The following is an 18,362-nucleotide window of genomic DNA, read 5'->3' as shown; positions in this document are numbered from 1 at the left end:
AGATGAGAGGTTAGTACTAGAGAACAGACCTTCTACAGGTACAGAGATGCATCCACATAGAGTTGAAATAAGTTGTTTCTGAGTTCCAAGGTTTCTACTAGCTATCAGTGGTTTTCCTATGAACTGGGAGAAACAAAATGTAATGTAGCCATCTAGCAGTCAGGAGTATAGTAACCCTACAGCTACTGTACTACCTTGTCCTGCAGCTGAAATTGCTTTAAAAAGGCAATTTTAAATTATAGTGCTACCAGAACTAACCTATACTTGTGCCTTTGTGTGTTCTCAGAGCTCTTCAGTAAAGTGTTATGTGAAATGGATAGTAGTTGGACTGTTAAGTGGATTAGTTTGAAGTTGAGATGAAATGCTTTTAAATGCAAGAATTTACACACACACATAGAAAAAAAACCCCATGGAGTGACATAACTTAAACTGACAGTTAAAACCAAAAGATTTTAAAGATACTTGGCTTTCTTCTCCTTTCCCTACCAGCCAAGATACGAGGTCACAATTCTGACTCTCCTACAGTACCTTGTGACAGCTTTGCCAGAATAAAGGTGGTTGTATTTTCCTTTGAGTTTTGCTGGTGTCAGGATTGAGTCTCTGATCTCTGCTTTTGGCAGATAACTAAAAAGCAGCACGTATTTCCAAGTCGATTTTAACACATTCTCTTTGCAATGCAGGATTTTATAGTTCAGGTCACCTTTCAATGCCATCTTGATGTTAGAAAGCCAAAGCATTTTACACTAGACTTCTGTTAAAAGTTTAATGTTCCTTCCATAGAGATTGACAATTAGTCTCAAAAGCATGATTGCACGTTACAAAATTTTGCAGATGTATTTCTTTCATGTGTAACTTATTGCATTGAAGTGTAACTAAAACATCCCTCATGCATTGCAGCTATGTTGCACAAAGTTGACTATTTTAAACCAAAACAGTCCAAAGTGTTTGATTTTCAACCTTTAAAGTCTTTCAATACCTGCATAACAGTGTCTTGCTCTCTTACCAGGGTTTTGAAGGCACTATTGTGTGGGAAAGCCAGGATCATCAGGGACTTGTTTCAAGAAACCTTCAGAAAGTAACAGTGAATGATGGAGGGGGTGTTTTCAGAGTCATTACGGTCAGTCACCTCACCTTCCCTTCCACCATGTTTCTAGTTCTCCTCTGTCTTGGGTATTAAGCTTTCCCTTGTTTCTCTGGAAGTTGTTAATTCAGTTGGGCTTCTCCCGTTGTCTCAGAGGGGAAGTTGCTTTGCCTGGGAAAAGGACAAGGGCATGGTAAAAAATGACGTCAGTAAGTTTTCTTGTATTTGGAAGGTCATAAAGCTCACCTGTTGCTTTGTTAGGTGTGAAGTGGCATCAGTGTATCAGAGATAGTAAAACATGGGTCAAAAGCCCTGTGCTAAAATTCCAATCAATAGGATTAAGCTTGTTTTTTGCTTTTTGTGAGTGTGTCTCTTTTCCTGTCAAAATGGTTCTTGCTTAAACATGCTGCATTGTTGTAATTTAGCCAGAATAACTTTGTCTTACTCTTAACTTCAAAACTAGTTTTCCAGAAATGTCAGTGCTACAACTAGTTTTAGGCAAAATCTTAAAAAATGCCATAGAACTTTACAGTTAAAAACCCTTGGTCTTTATCTTTCTTTATACAGGTACCTAAACCAGAATAGCTTTAAATTAATTTTCTTCCCAGTTGCCAGCAAACTTCACACCTTAAAATTGTAGGGAAAAACACATTAGTAAGGAGAGATGAACTAATTTATTTATTTCCATCAACTTGTCTGTGTCAGGCAGGGGAAGGGTCACTGCCACATGAACTCACAGAAGGTGTGGAGGGAATAGCAGGTGGTTTTATCTACACTATTCAAGGTAAGTCTGCAAAACGTAGCATCACATCTGATGTTATGATAAAACAGGAACTTTAAATTACATTTCTGAGGTAAAATTCTTGCTGTGTCTATGAACTTGATCACCTTAAGTTTTATCTTAGTAGAAACAATTTCTTTCTGGTTTTTTTATGCCTAATGTCAGTACCCTGATGTAGTTTCTCTGCTTGCCCTTTGTCAGTCACTCCACTGACTTGCATCCTTTTGACTTTTTATTAATGAAAGTACTTTTTTTAAATCTAGACTCTTTTTGCTGACCTTGCTTTTTTATTACCCAAACCCAAGTTAAAACATATTGCTCAGGCCTCAGCACTTCAATGTTGTGCAATGAAATCTTACCCAGGTAATTTTCACCTTTTTTCTAGTCCTGCTACTGTTAGAAGTACTGTGTCATGGTGTTTAATGTTAACTACTGACAAACAATGACTATCTAATGTAGCCTGCTTTTCCATCCCTATTGTTGCTGCCTTATACCTATTTCAGCAGAATGTCCAGATTCTATAGGAGCCCTTTCCAATGACCAGTACTTCAGCCACAATCCACTAGAGTTAATGTATTCTTATCAGCACATCACAGCAAATATAAGCAGAGATTTTGGAGAAGTATATGATTTTGTAGCTAGGCCTTGAAAATATAATTGGGTAGTCCTGTTGTTGTCATCTATGCAAGAGCCTAAACTGAGGTGTGCTTCCATTCTGTTTGTCAAGTGCCACAAACTGTCTTTACCAAGAAGTTCAGTATTTTTGCAGTATTTCCTTAGCTTTTACCTGCAGTCAGTTTTGTGATGTGATTCAGCAGGGAGCACCTGTGTGAAATCAAAGTAATGCCGATTTGATTGTGTTTAGCATCAGATCTTTTGTTTGATTTGGGGTTTGTTTTTTAGTGCTAGGTATGGATTCTTAGGAGTAATTGATATAACAGTAGCCTTTTTATTCTACTGGCAAGAGTAACAGTGAAGTCCCAGACAGCTCTTTAATATAAAGAACCTTAAAAACTTGAATCCTTTTATTACTGAAAAAGAATACTTTTTAACTTTAAACTTTGTGTCAGACCTTATGCAAAAAGATATTTTTTTATTGTTCTGCAACTTTTAATATTTCATAGAATTTTTTGTAAGTAACTGTAGATTTTTATAACCTCATTGAGTTGTACACTTGTTTAATTTTGTCAGCATGGCATGTATGATCCAAGGGAGACGTGTGAAATAGTATGCAACTGTGCATCTTTGTTTAATGATGGGTGTTGTTTCTTTCAGAAGGTGATGCTCTTTTAAAAACCCTCCATACTCGCCCAGAAAGGTTTACAAGTCACATAAAAAATCTTGAAAAAGAAGATACTTTATTGAAGGAAGAAAGCAGTATCTATGATGACATTATTTTTGTGGATGTTATTGACACTTACAGAAATGTTCCAGCTAAACTGTTGAACTTCTACCAATGGTAAGTTGCAAAGAAAGTATTGTTTCTAGGAGTACTGTCATTTGTAATGCAAGATGATCCAGCATGTTATGTTATCTGACAAGTTCCATGAAATACATACCTTACGTGCTTTACTTCATTAACTTGATTTCACAATTTGGGAGCATGTATTAAGCAAAATAACAGGATGTGTATTTCTTGAATGCTGACCTTTGGTGCCTCAAATAAGCACGAGCTGGCCAGATAGGCTTCTGCTCTAAGAGTCCAGGTGTGAAAATGTTCATGTCTCCTTGTAATTTCTTTTAATTTACTTCTGAATGAAAACTAGAAGGTTTAGCTTTCAAAAGGATGGCTTTTGGCCAGCTTGTGTACTTAGTGTTTCGATTTGCAGCCATTGACTTGTCCTGTCACTGGTTACCACTGCAAATAGCCTGACTCTATCTCTTTACAACCTCCCTTCAGGTATTTACAGATATTGATGAAGTCCTTGTTGAGCTGCACTTCTCTGGGCTCAACAGTCCCAGCCCTCTCAGCCTTTCTTCACAGGAGAGATGCTCCAATCCCTCCATCACCTTGGTGGCCCTATTCTGGGCTCTCCGTCCTGTGTGTCTGTGTCTCACTGTCCTGAGGAGTGAAGGACTGTGCACTGCACTCAAGCTGTGGCCTTGCCAGCATGCAGTTGAGGGCAAGGAGAGGAAGCTCTCTGTACAGGGAGGGTGGAAGGTTGAGAGGAAGAATTTATTTCATAGTGTATTATACTGTGGTGAATCTAATGAGTTATTACCTTGAAGTTACAATTCTTTCCATTACTCTGTTTCATAGAATTATAGAATCACAGACTGGTAGGGTTGGAAGGGACCTTTAGAGATCATCTAGTCCAACCTCCCTGCAGAAGTAGGTCAACCTAGATCAGGTCGCACAGGAACGTGTCCAGGCTGATTTTGAAAACCTCCAGAGAAGGAGTCTCCACAACCCCTCTGGGCAGCCTGTGCCAGGGTTCCCTCAACCTCACAGTAAAATAGTTTTTCTTTATGCTTGAATGGATTTTTTTGTGTTGTCATGTCATTAGATACAAAAGAAAAAAGGGATGCCCCAACCTCCTGACACCCACCATTTAGATATTTGTAAATATTAATGAGATTCCCCCTCAGTCTCCTCATCTTCAGGCTAGACAGCCCCAGTTCCCACAGCCTCTCCTCATAAGAAAGATGCTTCAGTCTCCTGAATTAATGAAGTTAATAAGTTTCAATTAATTGATGCTGAACTTGACCAACCGGATAGCCTTTCATGACAATATAACTGGCTGTCTAGATGAGGAGAGAGCAGTGGATGTCATCTGCCTTGACTTCAGCAAGGCTTTTGACATGGTCTCCCACTTCACCTTCATAGAATAGCTCAAGCAGTGTGGACTGGATGAGTGGACAGTGAGGTGAATCGAGAGCTGGCTGAATGACAGAGCCCAGAAGGTGATGATCAATGGAGCCAAGTCAAGCTGGAAGCTTGTAGCCAGTGGAATTCCACAGGGATGGGTTCTGGGGCCAGTCTTCTTCAACATCTTCATCAACGACCTGGATGAGGGGACAGAGTGTACCCTCAGCAAGTTGGCTGATGACACCAAACTGGGAGGACTGGCTGATTCCCCAGAAGGCTGTGCTGCCATTCAGCGGGATCTCGACCGGCTTGAGAGTTGGGCAGAGAGGAACCTCATGAGGTTCAACAAGGAGAAGTGCAGAGTCCTGCATCTGGGAAGGAACAACCCCATGCACCAGTACAGGCTGGAGGTCGAACTGCTGAAGAGCAGCTCTGCAGAGAGACACTTGGGAGTTTTGGTTGACAGTAAACTAACCATGAGCCAGCAAAGTGCCCTCGTGGTCAAGAAGACCAATGGCATCCTGGGATGCATCAAGAAGTGTATGTCTAGCAGGTTGAGGGATGTTCTGCTCCCCCTTTACTCTGCCTTGGTGAGGCCTCATCTGGAGTCCTGTGTCCAGTTCTTGGCTCCCCAGCTTAAGATGGACAGGGAACTTCTGGAGAGAGTCCAGTGCAGGGCCACCAAGTTGATCAGGGGACTGGAGCATCTTACTTCCTACTTAAAAGGGGCAAATCAAGAGGATGGGGCAGCACTTTTTTCTGTAGTGTCCAGTGATGGGACAAGGAGTAATGGGATGAAGCTGGAAAACAAAAAGTTCTACTTAAGGAGAAACTTCTTTACTGTGAGGTGAGGGAGCCCTGGCACAGGCTGCCCAGGGAGGGTATGGAGTCTCCTTCTCTGGAGGTTTTCCAAACCCACTTGGACACGTTCCTGTGTGACCTGATCTAGGCAGACCTGCTTTGGCAGGGGTTTGGACTAGATGACCTCTAAAAGTCTCTTCCAACCCCTACCATTCTGTGATTCTATGACTTTTTCAGGAGTGCTTTACTGAGGAAGGGTAATTACTAAGTTATTTCCACAAATGTTTCTTACAACCTTCTACAGTTGTATTGCTCTTGAGACGGACTGTCTAATCCTGAAGAGTAGGCTGCTGGTGGTGTGGCTACAGGCTCTTAACAGCTGCGCTGCCATGGTCAGCGGGGACTCACACACTTCTGAAGTCAAAGCTGTTTAATATAGATTCATTAGTAAATCCACCATTTTTCTGGGAGAACAAAACTTCAGGTTTGTTTCCTTCAGCTCAGACGCAAATCCGTGTTGTAAGATCATCATGGGATGCAGCTGCATCTCCTGTAGGACAAGCAGTCAGCCTTGGTCGGTATGGAAAACATTTAAAAGTCAAGGGTAGGAAAGACATTTCTTCCCTCTTCTCCCTCTACTTCCCAAAAACCCCTTGTTGAAGCGTTCTGTTGCATAACACTAGTTTTTGGGCTGCAGCTCAGCATCTCATCACTTTTTCTTTTTTGGCTACAGGACAGTTGAATCAACAACTTTTGATTTGTTGCTGAAGACAGATGATGACTGTTACATTGATTTGGAGGCTGTTTTTGACAGGATAATGCAGAAAAAATTGGACAGGCCAAATATTTGGTGGGGAAAGTGAGTTGTATTTTTCTTTTTAACTTGTCTTTAAGAATACCATGTCTTTAGTGAACACTTCACTCCTTCAAGTGTTTTCATGTGAGTTCCCCTTTTCTGCCTATGGAAGCTAGTTATAAAAAGCAAGACTTTTGTATGTGTAGAACTTTGATTTCTGTTTTCTGAGATTCGGTCCTTTACAATATCTTTCCAGGCTGTGCCTTTACAATGAATTGAACTTGCTGAATATCTTACTTAGTTCTAATGTATGTTATGTATGTATTTGTTGTGGTACTTAAGTAAATAAAACTATTTCAGCAGTAAAGTCAAAAGACGAGCACATACTAGAACTGTTAAACGTTACTTTTTTTTGAAGCTGCTCTGATTTTTCTGGTGAGCTCGAGGAAATGGGGTAAACAGGAGAAACAGAATTGCATTTATAGTCTACAATTTAGTTCAAAGTCTGTGGATGACAGGCATTGCTGCCCAGTTTGCTACTGTCTGAAATGGTAGATCTCATTCACAAATTCATGAATGTAGTTCCTCAGCCCATATTACACTTCTGATAACTAGAAGGATCAAAATAGCCCATCTGTTCCTTCCACCCATGGCATTGCTACGCTGCTGTAACATCCAGTATAGCTCAGTGGCACGATATGTTGTCCCATTGCCATCTGCTTACTGAGAAGAGCTGTCCTGTGCTGCTGAAGATGTCTTGCTTCACAAATCTGCTACTGTTGCTTACTCCTTAGGAGATTTCACAAGGTGTGTGGAAGTGTCTCTGTGTGTGTGTATCAGTGTGGAATGTGGGCGGAGAGGAACCTCATGAGATTCAACAAGGACAAGTGCAGAGTCCTGCACCTGGGGAGGAACAACCCCACACACCAGTACAGGCTGGGGGTCAAACTGCTGAAGAGCAGCTCTGCAGAGAGAGACCTGGGAGTCCTGATTGATAATAAGCTAAATATGAGCCAGCAATGTGCCCTCATGTTCAAGAAGGCCAATGGCATCCTGGGATGCATCAAGAAGAGTGTGGCCAGCAGGTCAAGGGAGGTTGTACTCCTCCTCTACTCATCTGGAGTCCTGTGGTCAGTTCTGGGCTGCCCAGATCAAGAGGGACAGAGAACTTCTGAAGAGAGTCCAGCACAGGCACCCAAGATGATCAGGGGACTAGAGCATCTTCCTTATGAGGAAAGGCTGCAGGAACTGGAGCTGTTTAGTCTAGAGAAGAGGAGACTGAGGGGGGATCTTGTTAATATTTGTAAGTAACTAGGTTGATGTCAGGAGGTTGGGGCATCCTTTTTTTCTGTTGTATCTAGTGACAGGACAAGGGGTAATGGGATGAAGCTGGAACACAAAAAGTTCCATTTAAACATTAGAAGAAACTTCTTTCCTGTGAGGGTGAGGGAGCCCTGGCACAGGCTGCCCAGGGACCATGTGGAGTCTCCTTGCTTGGAGCTCTTCAAGACCTACCTGGATGTATTCCTGTGTGACCCGATCCAGGTGAACCTGCTTCAGCATGGGATTGGACTAGATGATCTCTAAAGGTCCCTTCCAAACCCTACCATTCTATGATTTTAAGGTAAGATAGGCTCATTCTAGCAATATAAAAGGCCACAAACTTAATAACGAAGTAGAAAGCAACCTGCAAATAGAAAAAATAGCACTGTGTGTATGCTGTCTGGGCTCTTCTGGAGCACGTTCTTGGCTGTAAGAGCTGACGATGTGATATCAAAAGATACTGCTCTCCTCCTCCCTGGTGTCCCTACCTATGCAAAGCCTTTGTTGTTGCTGCCTACTTTGGGCCTGCTTCTTGGCCAATTTTCTGGTTATGTATTCAGCTTTGGGGATAACTGTGCCCAGGAGTCTGCTGAGTGGTTTGGGGTGATCCTTTCTAGCTCTCTTAACTTTCAACTCAGTGACATCTTGCATATTTAGACCTGAACATTGGTGAAAGTGCAACTGAAATGCCATTAGGTTTCTCTGAACTTGAAGGAGGCTGTGACTCTGTGGGAAGCTCACCCTGGAGCAAGTTCCTGGCAGGACTTGGGAGTCTGTGGACAGAGGAGCTCATTGCAGAGCAGGTTTGCTGTCAGGACTTGTGATCCTGTGAGGGACTCAGGCTGGAGCAGTCGGTACCTGAAGGACTGTTCTTCCAACTCACGTTGGGGCAGGGTGTGAGGAGCTGCCCCCGTGGGAGGCCCCATGCTGGAGCAGTTAATAAAGAACTGTAGTCCACGGGAAGGACCCACCCTGGAGAAGTTTGTGAAGGACTGTCTCCTGTGGGAGGGACCCCACACTGTAGTGTAAAGTGTGATGAGGCCTTCCCCTAAGAAGCAGCGGCAAAATCCATGTGGAATGCTCCGTCCCCTGTGCTGCTGGCAGGGGTAAGGAAGGAGAGTCTTAGGAAGAAGGAAGGGTGGAGGGAGGTGTTTTAAATATAAGAAAAAACTATTTCAGTGTGAGGGTGACGGAGCCCTGGCACAGGCTGCCCAGAGGGGTTGTGGAGTCTCCTTCCTTGGAGATCTTCAAGACCCACCTGGACATGTTCCTATGTGACCTGATCTAGGTGAACCTGCTTCTGCAGGGGAGTTGGACTAGATGATCTCTAAACGTCCCTTCCAACCCCTACCATTCTATGATGCTCATTTTCCCTGCTCTGTTTTGATTTTTAATAAATCCAGCCTTTTTTCCCCAGCTGGAATTTGGTTTGCCTGTGATTCTAATTGCTGAGTGATCTCCTTGTCCTTATCTCGACTCACAAATCTCTTGTTATGTTTCTCCCTCCCTTGTCCAGTTATGCTTGGTGGGCATCTGGCACCCAGCCAGGGCTAAACCATTGCAGTATGTAACACCCATGTTGCCTGGGGAGGGGTTGAAGGGGCAGCAACTACTGCTTCCCACTGACCTCTGCCACTGAGTACAGTCCTCAGAGAAGACGCCTGCCAGGAACATGCACTTTGTTGAGTTTCATTTGGAAAAAGTGTAGAAGAAGTAAATTTAAAAAAAAAAAGCAGTGCTTTGCCTTGCTGCTTGGTTTTTAAGCAGGCACAAGTTTTATCAGGAACTGGGTTGTGTCAGGTGGCTGTAACTGCATTCCTGCTGGGGCCACCCACTTTGGGTTGTGTTGATTAACCCAAGGGGGTTGGAAGCAGATGAGCCCATTCCAGAACACAGTAAGGACACTTGTGCTTATCTGTATCAGAATCCAGCAGTGGGTGCAGACATGCTGAAGACCTGTCAGTGTTGTGTCAATATTACACAAGGTTGAGACCAAGCAATAGTTAACACTTTCAGCTATTGTGTTTGATGAGATGAGATATGTGCCCTAGAGAAATAAGACTGAGAACTATAACTGGCAGAAGGGCTCACCTTCTGCTTATTCCTTTAAATATTATTATGGGTGTTGCTTGACTTGTTAGCAGTGTTCCCAGGCTTCACAGGGTGCTCGTATAAACATTTCATGTCTCATATTATATCCAGTTTCAGACTAAATTGGGCAGTTGACCGAACCGGGAAATGGCAAGAGCTGGAGTACCCCAGTCCTGCCTATCCAGCCTTTGCTTGTGGGTCTGGCTACGTCATCTCCAAAGACATTGTTCAGTGGCTGGCAACAAACTCACAACGACTGAAGACGTACCAGGTAGTAAAGTGCTGTCTCAGCTTCTGCCTTAAACTGGTCTGGGGAGCAGCATGTGTACTGGATGAACTGGAAAGAGCATTTTGCTGGCTTTTTGCAGTGCTTTTGGTCACTGTGCTTGGTGTCTGTTCTAGCCTGTTTTACACCTCTGGAACTGTAATCTTGGGTTTGATACTTTCTTCTTTTCTGAATAATGTATTATCACAGGAAAGCTGGGAGGATTGATTTAACACCTCTAAAACAGGCAGATGTGGGTTCTCAGTTACTATTTTTTGCTGGTGGTGAATGATGCAACTTGTTCTAGCTCACAAATTATGCTTTCCTGGTGCTAATATCTGAATCTTTTATGTGTTGTCTCAGGGTGAAGATGTGAGTATGGGCATCTGGATGGCAGCCATAGGACCCAAGCGGTATCAAGTAAGTCTGAAGAAATTCTCTGTTCTTAGGGACAGGCAATGTGTCTGTTGCTCCGAGTTGCATAAAACGGGGGAAGTCTTTTCTCATTAAAAAAGAATTAAAGCAGCCATTGGGTTAAAATCCAGAGAGGAAAAAATAGATGTATTTAAAAGAGAAAAACTACCCCCCCACAAACAAGCAGCCTTTCAGCCTCACCCCTCAGGGTCTCTGAAGACGTCTAGCAGATCAGCCAGGGACACACACCTTCAGCTGGTGACCTTTGTGTGCCAAGACTGTTGCTACAATGAAAACCTGCTTTGTGGAAATGAAGAATGTTGAAGACTGAGTTTTTTGTAAGAAAAACTGAAATGGTTCTCTCTCTAACAGGATAGTCTCTGGCTGTGTGAGAAGACGTGTGAGAGTGGCATGCTATCTTCCCCCCAGTATTCTCCACAGGAACTGGGAGAGCTCTGGAGATTAAAGGAACTGTGTGGAGATCCTTGTAGATGTGAGGAAAGATGATGGACTTGCCTTGGAAGACAGGGTAATATATAATGATCATGGAAAAGTGTACACTGGGATTCATTCTTGGAACAATAAGGAATATTAAGATGTCTTTTAATGTTGGGTTTCAACTACAGTATAAGGATTTGCACATCCCTTTTGATAATTACAAGTGGACTGACACTATTCATTTTCTATAGCATAGATGTTGATCTGACAAAAACCAAAATGTTAAAAAAATTCCTTTTTATATGAAGTCAAAGACCTACTTGTAATTAATAAATGCACATAAGAATGCCAACTAGCCTGTCTTTTGTAAATTAAAGTACTACTGATTTAACTCAGTATAGACCTGGACTAAGATGCAGGGGAGAGCTGTGCTCAGCACCAGGGTAAATCTTGGTAGAGCAGGTTCTGCTGTCTGAGGGGCTGCCCCCACCTGGGCAGGGGCTGGGCCAGCCAGGGAGTAGCAGTCGGGGTCTAATTGGTTTATGCCATTGTCATTTTGGGTAAAAACAATACCAAATCTTGAAGTGCTGCAAACGTGGAGGGAGTGATGATAGGTGAATGTGTTACTAGATATGAACGTGAGGGTATGCAAGTGACAGTACAATAAGATGGAGGAGCAGTGGCCTGAAGAACATAAAATAAATAGCGATGCCTTGCAGTATGCTGAGAACTTTTTTATATGGTGGTCTGTTAATGCTGTAGGATAGAATAAAGGTCTTCAGAGCTTTTGACCTTAACTAGTCTACAATTACTGCTGTTTTACCTTTGCTTGCTTTAGTGTCTTTGGAGGTCGGTGAAAACAGAAAGAGCAAGTCATCTCTTTCTGTGTAGCACTAATTCTGTTCTATTGTAAGCAAAGTGATCACAACTACATTGTGTACTCACAGTTGAGTAAAACAAATTCTCACCTCTGCAGTGGGAAGGCAGTATAAAAATCTTGGCAAAAGTTTACCTTGAATTTTATTTAATTGAAGCATTTAAGTACTATATTTGTTATCTCTCAAGTAAGAGAATTTGGCCAAAAGCAAATGCTTCATGGAGACTGATGCGTATGTTTAGGAGCTGAAAGTATCATTGCATAGCTCTCTGCTGCCACGTATAAATTCCTGTACTTAGGCACAGGCTGTCCACGCTGTCTGCAAGCAGGCTGTAGCTTCTGCACTTCCAGTGTTGACTTCTCTTTCAGTCTACCATGGGAGTCCCTTTTTACCATCGCACTAACACACAGTCTCCATTTTCTACTGAGTAAAACTGCAAAGTCTTCAAGTCGTTGTCTAGTTCAACTTCTCTTCCTTCCAGCTAGAAGAAGAAAGGAAAAAAATATGATCAGACTTAAACTGAAATCTGCTCCTATACAGCAAATATAGATCAGGCAGTGTCATATTACAGCAATGAAATCAGGTCCTAAGTCACAGCACAGCAGACTGCCGTCCTTCAGTGAAATCAATTTGGGTAGGGAGTATTTTAGAACATGCTCTTGACCTTCAGCAGCATGCAGTATTTTATTGTTGAATTGCCCATTTTAAACTCACTTTAGAACTTTCGTAGGACAGTTTCAGTTCTGAACCAGGAATTTTAAGTAGGCGATACAGCAATCCTTTGACCCTCTGAATAGTCATAGAGTCTGGCAAGGGGAAAGAAAAAAAAAAGTTAGTAGACAAACACTGCTACCACTGAGCTGTAGCAAAGTACTAGTGTTTCAACTGCACTTGCTTGTAGCAACAGGGAAAGGCTGTATTGCTGTTTCAATTCTAACACTGCAATAACGTCTTTTGTACCTGAAACCGTAACTGCTAATGGTGACTGGGAAATGGTTCAATCTCTGTGGACAGGACATGTTCCTGCGGCTCCCGCGCTTCGTTCCCACGTACCAAACTCAAGTGTTACTGCTTCATAATTTCCCTTTTTGAGTTGGAAACTGCTACATGCGAAATTAAGTGGCCTTTGGGACACAGAGCAGGCAGGTTCTGACTGCTTGTACCTGGAGACTGTTCCTTGAACCTTTCGTTTCCAGAAACTGGCACAAATGAATGTCACTATAGAACTAGTGCCATTCTCAGAAATGGTATTACGTTACTTAGTCCCAAACAGATTGCCAGCGGAGTTACAGAGTGGTTTATATTATGAAGTCAGTTACAGGAAGGGATATTTTTTTTTTGTAATGGATCTGGAATGAGTAATTGAGTTTGTTCCAGAGGTGATACCTGTGTTTGCAATAGATACACTCAGTATTTTCGTTGAACTATCACTTCTTTTGAAGCTTTATCTAAAGGCACAGCAATAGTGAGTTATTCCTTTAATACCACACATTGTACTTAGACAAATATTTTTCTACCAAACATTTTTGTAAACGCTGTATCTATCTGATTTTATGCAACTTGTGATAATAAATGTGATCTTTATTTTACAATAAAGCTTGAGTAAGTCTTTTCTCTCAAGACTCTCTTCTGACCCACCCTTCCAAAACAGAGCTATTCAGAACATTTGTTCTAAGTCTCCCTACAGGCATTACAGCTTCAAAGGAGAAATTTGATACAAGTCAGTTTCAAGTGGAATGTATTAGATATTAGACCTGCATATCTAAAACTGCAGGCTATGTGGTTGGGTCTTAAAACCTCATGTGCTTGTTATTTGGTTAACAGATATCATACCTGTTAATTAGCCTTTGATTGCCTCACATTAAATTGTGAAACCAGCAAGTTGAAATTGTAAGACAAACATCAACTTTCAGTCTTCAAGCTGAACTGAAAGTATGCAGGACCTTCCCAAACAATTTCTACCTTTGTCATTTCTTTATGTGACAGTCTTCAGGGGAGAAGCTTCAGGCACTAACAAAACCAAGAGGCAGCTGCCATCTTTGAGTTACTAGAAAAGGAGCTGCAAATCAAGTGCCAAAGCCAAAGCTTCTTACCTGGTAGCTTTTTCTCTACTGGCTTCTGTTCAGGTTTCTCAGGACATTTAATTGTCAAAGCTTAAGGAAGAACAGTGAGGCATTAGTGAATGAACATTGAAGTCCTGTTCTGTCAGGAGCTCTTCTTATTACAAATTGTTTCCCCTAGCTCAGTCTGATCTAAAAAAAATAGGATGTAGCCTGTATCCGAGCAGTACGATAGATAGCACTTAGTTGTTCTCTGAGAAGTTACAAGTAATTTTACTCAGTTTTTATTCATCATTAATAGTTTTTATTCATCAGTTGATGAATAAACTCATCTAAATAGAACTCAAACACAATGCTTTAAAATACTACTTTGCCCATGGAGCAAAAAAAGGTTCAGTTGTTTCAACTGGCAAACCAAGCTCAGTGAATTTGTAAGTCAGGGCTATAACCTAGTTTAAATACGCAGACAGCCTCAAATATCAAAGCTACCTGTTTTTCTTGACTGTCCTAAAGTTAAGAGGCTATAAAAAAAATAAATCAGAAAACAGTACAGCTATTGAGGTTAAAATCTGAAATATCTTCTGTAGGGAAGCCATTTACACCACTGGAATGGAGTATTGATTACCTCAACTATCCTTTTCTTAATTAAGACTTGAGGAGGAAATGAGAGAGTATACACAGCAGTCAAACTCATTGATACACAGAGTTCAGAGACACAGAATTATGTGCTGGAACTCTGTGGCATCTCAAAGGCTTTTGCACCTGTTGCTCTCCATATACACCTAGGAAACACTAAGCTTGTGAAATATTCAAAAAGCAGAAGGAACAATTTTGACCATTTCTGGCCCCTTACTCAGAAGCTGATTTTTCAGAGTCGAAGGCTGTTGTCTCTTCAGTTCTCCTTCCTCGGGGGCACCATATTCTGTGTGAAGGAAAGTGCCTTTCAAGGACCGAAACTCCACAGGAGCCCCAAGAACCATGTGGTGGTGGGTCAGGCCCAAGCCTCCTGCCCCTCTCCCCTCAGCAGCTAGGATGCTGAGCACAGGAAGGGGTAGGCTCCTGCAACGTGAAGCGCTGCAGAGGTGAGCCTTGATCAACTGCTGGAGCATTCTGGGGCTGCCAGGGCCTGTGGGATGAGGTGGAGCAGGTGCCAGGCACATGGAGGTTCTGCTTAAATTCCCACTTTTAGAAAGCCCCAAGTGGAGCCAGCTGTTGCCTGCTCAGGAGCAGCTATGGGGCAGATGCTGACAGGTGCCATTGTTGAGGCAGCAGTGTCCAGAGACAAGCCCCTGCCCCACAGGAGCAAAAGCCATTTTACACAGGCCTGCCAAGGAGTGGGCTTTCCTAAGGCAGCAGAAGCACATGGAAAAAGCATCAGGGGAAGGGAAATTGAAGAGCAGCCAAACCAGAGGTGAAGAAATGCTCCTTTTACTTGTACTTACTAAGACAAAGCGATGGGTATCTGGGATGGGCAGCAAGAAATTCTTCACTCGGTTTGTTTTTCTCTGGGTTCCAATTCCCACCAGCTGCTAACCAGTCATTTCCAAATATTTTGCGATAATCAAGCTCTGCTCCTCTTCTTTCAGCAGGAAGGATCTGTACTGGCACAGGAATAGCACATCATATAATTACCCAACTTTCCAGAGAGCAAAATCTAATTAATGACACTGACTCCTTGCTCTTACTTAGTAGAATGTCTGAATGCTAACAAGAATCTTACAAACCCTACGTCCAAGTACTGACTTATCCATGTATTCAGTACATTCTAAAGCTATTAAGAACCTTACAACCCCCCACCGTGTACTGACTGATCCATCAGTGAATATCTAAGCAAAGAATCATAGAGTAGTGTCAGCTGGAAGACACTTTTAAGATCTTTTGAGTCCTGCCTTTGTCCTAGTCCTATCAACCACTAGACCGTTTCCCCAAGTACAACATCCAACCGTCCCCTAAACACCTCCAGGGACAGTGACTCTGGAGGTGTTTAAGATGTTACTGCATATGGTGACGTGAGGATGGGTTTTGTAGCTATGGAACAGATGCTGCTTCTGCTCTCTCCAGGGATAAACATTTTCACAGAGAGTTTGATTTGGTTTAGATAACGCTATTTTCCTGTTACAGAAGGCAAATGCTTGTATTCCTGTCACTGAAACAGATTCAATGATGCTGCTTTTGCCTTTTTTATTGTTTTCCTTCTGGCTAGAGTATGTTTTTTGTTAACAAACCTGCAACTTCAACACAACTTGGGCACTTGTTAAAAAAAACCACCATTCCTCCATCTTGTCCTATTCCCACTGAGTGTCAAAACAGGGCTGGGACTTGAGTGTCCCAATGACGAGGTGATGGAATAGTTGGCACTTCACTTTTCCTCCACCTAAACAAACACTATTCTTCAACTGAAAATGATTCATCAGGGAACAATTTAATCTTTTCCCACAGACTCACTGAATCTGTTGAAATATCATGTACCTCAGACTTGTTCAAAACTTCCAGTTGACTTATCTTGGCAATAATGAGCTGTCTCAGGGTCTCTGGGTTCTTCTCTGTGTCCGCAAAGGGGTTATTGTGACACTGCAGTGACCGCAAACTTGGCAATTTATCAAGCTCATTGATAGATGACCACTGAAATGGAAGGGAACAGTTTTTTGAGGAAGCAAAAACCACACTTCAGCATAATACACAGTAACACTGACTTCCTGTACAATGACCATAACAAACTATTCTTTTGGTCAGCAGAACCAAGTACTTTCATCCTGTTAATTTAGCCAAGGAAAAAAAGTGGCATTAAACTAAAAAGAAAACAAAAAGAACCCAAAGAACAACTAGTCATTTTAGATAATTTAGAATTCTGCAAGAGGAATTATGAGGTTTAACTGAGATATTAAGAAATATTTTTAAATGCTTAAATTATGCCTCTATATGAACTAAAAGTATTCAATAATTCCCTCAGATCTCACACCTACGATCCAAGAAATTTTGAAGAAGCAAATTGCAAGTTAATGTTAAACAAAGATACACATATTTACAAAATGTGAAACCATCCCAATCTAACCTACCTGTGAAATGTGATTGTCACTTACTGCAAGGTGTTTTAGCGAAGGGAACATTTTAGTCTTGCATCCTAGGGAAAAGGAGTAAATTTACAAGGCAATACTGAAAACCTGAAATAAACAAGAACTGTAAAGCTATAAACAAATGAGATCTTTTACATACCAAATCCAGCATCAGGAAAGTGTATAGAAGATATTCCAGTGTTTCTAAGTATTAGCTGTTCTAACCTGAAATTTAACAGGCGCACTGATTACTGTACACAGCACGGGAAGTTTTTATAGAGAAATACTCCTTCAATTTTTTTAAAACAAAGATGTAACAAACATTTGACATGATGCATAGCCACTCACAAGTGAACAGTAGCTTCACAGACAGCACCCAGACCTCAGCAGAGTGTTCAGGGGGTAAATTTTTCAGAGAATATGGGCAATACTTTCAAGCTTTCAAAATGGCTCCTGGATTTCAACAGTGTGATTGCCAAAGAATCACAGAACGGTAGGGGTTGGAAGGGACCTCTAAAGATCACCTTGTCCAACTCCCTTGCAAAGGATTTTTTTTTAATTGCTTGTGGCTATTTAAAATCATGGCTGCTATTTTGGTGTACTGTGCAAGAGAGTGATTCTCCAATTTAGCAAAACTACTGTATTAGTCCCATAATTTTCCAGTCATCGTAACTGAAGTGCTTGAGGGACAACAACCCTGCTTCCCCTGGATGTCAAAAACAAAGCAAGGAATTGTAGTTCAAGCCTCAAACTACCACAAAAACACTGCTATTGAGAGAGCACAGTAAACCAGAAGAATCTGTGTAAAGGCTACTACCACAGGAGTTCTTTTGAGAAAGTGGAAATACCTTTACCCAATGTCTGGGAATTCTGTCTGGGTTGGGGTATTTTTGTTTGTTTTGGTTTTCTTTTTAGTTTTAAAGCACATCTCTTTCAAAGCCTTTAAGCTACCCCAAAATACCACCAAAACTTCCAAAAGCGTGCCTGTGTAGAGGATGTGCTACGCATTTCTAGTAGAGTAAGCACAGCAATCTTCCCGTAGTTAATAATCAAGAGCAGATAACAGAGAGTGGGAAGAATTATCATCACACTTTTTTACCTACCTCCAACCCCTTTGTTTCGTTTTCTTTACAAAGGATAAATAAGGAGGCACCATGGGTGTGAGGTGCTCATGGCAGGCATCCCCCATCAAGGGTCCTAAGTGTGTCTGTTTCAGAACTGACACCTTCTGACATACTGCCCAACGGCTTTCTGCAGGCTCACAGGATCCTGACTTGGGTGTGCAGCTACTGATGAACCTGCATTACACTGCCATGAGCAGAAAATTGTCCTTAAAAGAACTTGCACAGTTCCTTTGCTTTGTCACTCCACACAACCTCCACAGTCTGGTCATCTTTCATAAAACACTGTGCATACTAATAAAGAACTTAGTAAAATGATAAGTCACTTTCATTTCATAAGTCTATAATGAAAACCTAATCACATACAGCTTAAGCATGTGTCAGTATACAACAAAAAACAGATTATATTAAAATAGTGCAATTAAATAATTTGGTTACTCTCCTCAAGAGG

At 41.8% G+C, this 18,362-nt stretch overlaps 2 protein-coding genes across 10 annotated transcripts in view; one reads left to right on the top strand and one right to left on the bottom strand.

The window, feature by feature from the left end:
- The window catches only part of B3GALNT2 (beta-1,3-N-acetylgalactosaminyltransferase 2), a 29,186-nt gene extending 18,035 nt beyond the window's left edge, over window positions 1-11,151 (top strand). Inside the window, exons 6-13 of one of the 3 annotated variants that reach the window (XM_061991027.1) lie at window positions 1,007-1,117; window positions 1,787-1,865; window positions 3,141-3,321; window positions 5,972-6,076; window positions 6,206-6,331; window positions 9,794-9,953; window positions 10,311-10,367; window positions 10,734-11,151. In XM_061991027.1, the coding sequence (XP_061847011.1) occupies window positions 1,007-1,117; window positions 1,787-1,865; window positions 3,141-3,321; window positions 5,972-6,076; window positions 6,206-6,331; window positions 9,794-9,953; window positions 10,311-10,367; window positions 10,734-10,868 (954 nt within the window). In that variant the 3' untranslated portion in view covers window positions 10,869-11,151. Of the gene's footprint in view, window positions 1-1,006; window positions 1,118-1,786; window positions 1,866-3,137; window positions 3,322-5,971; window positions 6,077-6,205; window positions 6,332-9,793; window positions 9,954-10,310; window positions 10,368-10,733 lie in introns of all 3 variants that reach the window. The other 2 variants (XM_061991026.1, XM_061991028.1) reach the window with 2 other exon arrangements.
- Window positions 11,152-11,801: 650 nt separating this feature from the next.
- The window catches only part of GGPS1 (geranylgeranyl diphosphate synthase 1), a 56,494-nt gene continuing 49,933 nt past the window's right edge, over window positions 11,802-18,362 (bottom strand). For 6 of the 7 annotated variants that reach the window (XM_061991017.1, XM_061991018.1, XM_061991019.1 and 3 more), the window contains 8 exons: window positions 16,951-17,015; window positions 16,794-16,858; window positions 16,207-16,359; window positions 15,180-15,333; window positions 14,591-14,659; window positions 13,771-13,830; window positions 12,392-12,483; window positions 11,802-12,158 (listed from right to left, as the gene is read on the bottom strand). In XM_061991017.1, the coding sequence (XP_061847001.1) occupies window positions 12,066-12,158; window positions 12,392-12,483; window positions 13,771-13,830; window positions 14,591-14,659; window positions 15,180-15,333; window positions 16,207-16,359; window positions 16,794-16,858; window positions 16,951-17,015 (751 nt within the window). In that variant the 3' untranslated portion in view covers window positions 11,802-12,065. Of the gene's footprint in view, window positions 12,159-12,391; window positions 12,484-13,770; window positions 13,831-14,590; window positions 14,660-15,179; window positions 15,339-16,206; window positions 16,360-16,793; window positions 16,859-16,950; window positions 17,016-18,362 lie in introns of those variants that run through there. The other variant, XM_061991021.1, reaches the window with a different exon arrangement.

Source organism: Colius striatus, chromosome 2 (genome assembly GCF_028858725.1).
Source record: "Colius striatus isolate bColStr4 chromosome 2, bColStr4.1.hap1, whole genome shotgun sequence".
NCBI lineage: Eukaryota > Metazoa > Chordata > Aves > Coliiformes > Coliidae > Colius > Colius striatus.
The sequence above is the reverse complement of the archived record's forward strand: the minus strand, read 5'-3'. Positions and strand labels throughout refer to the sequence as shown.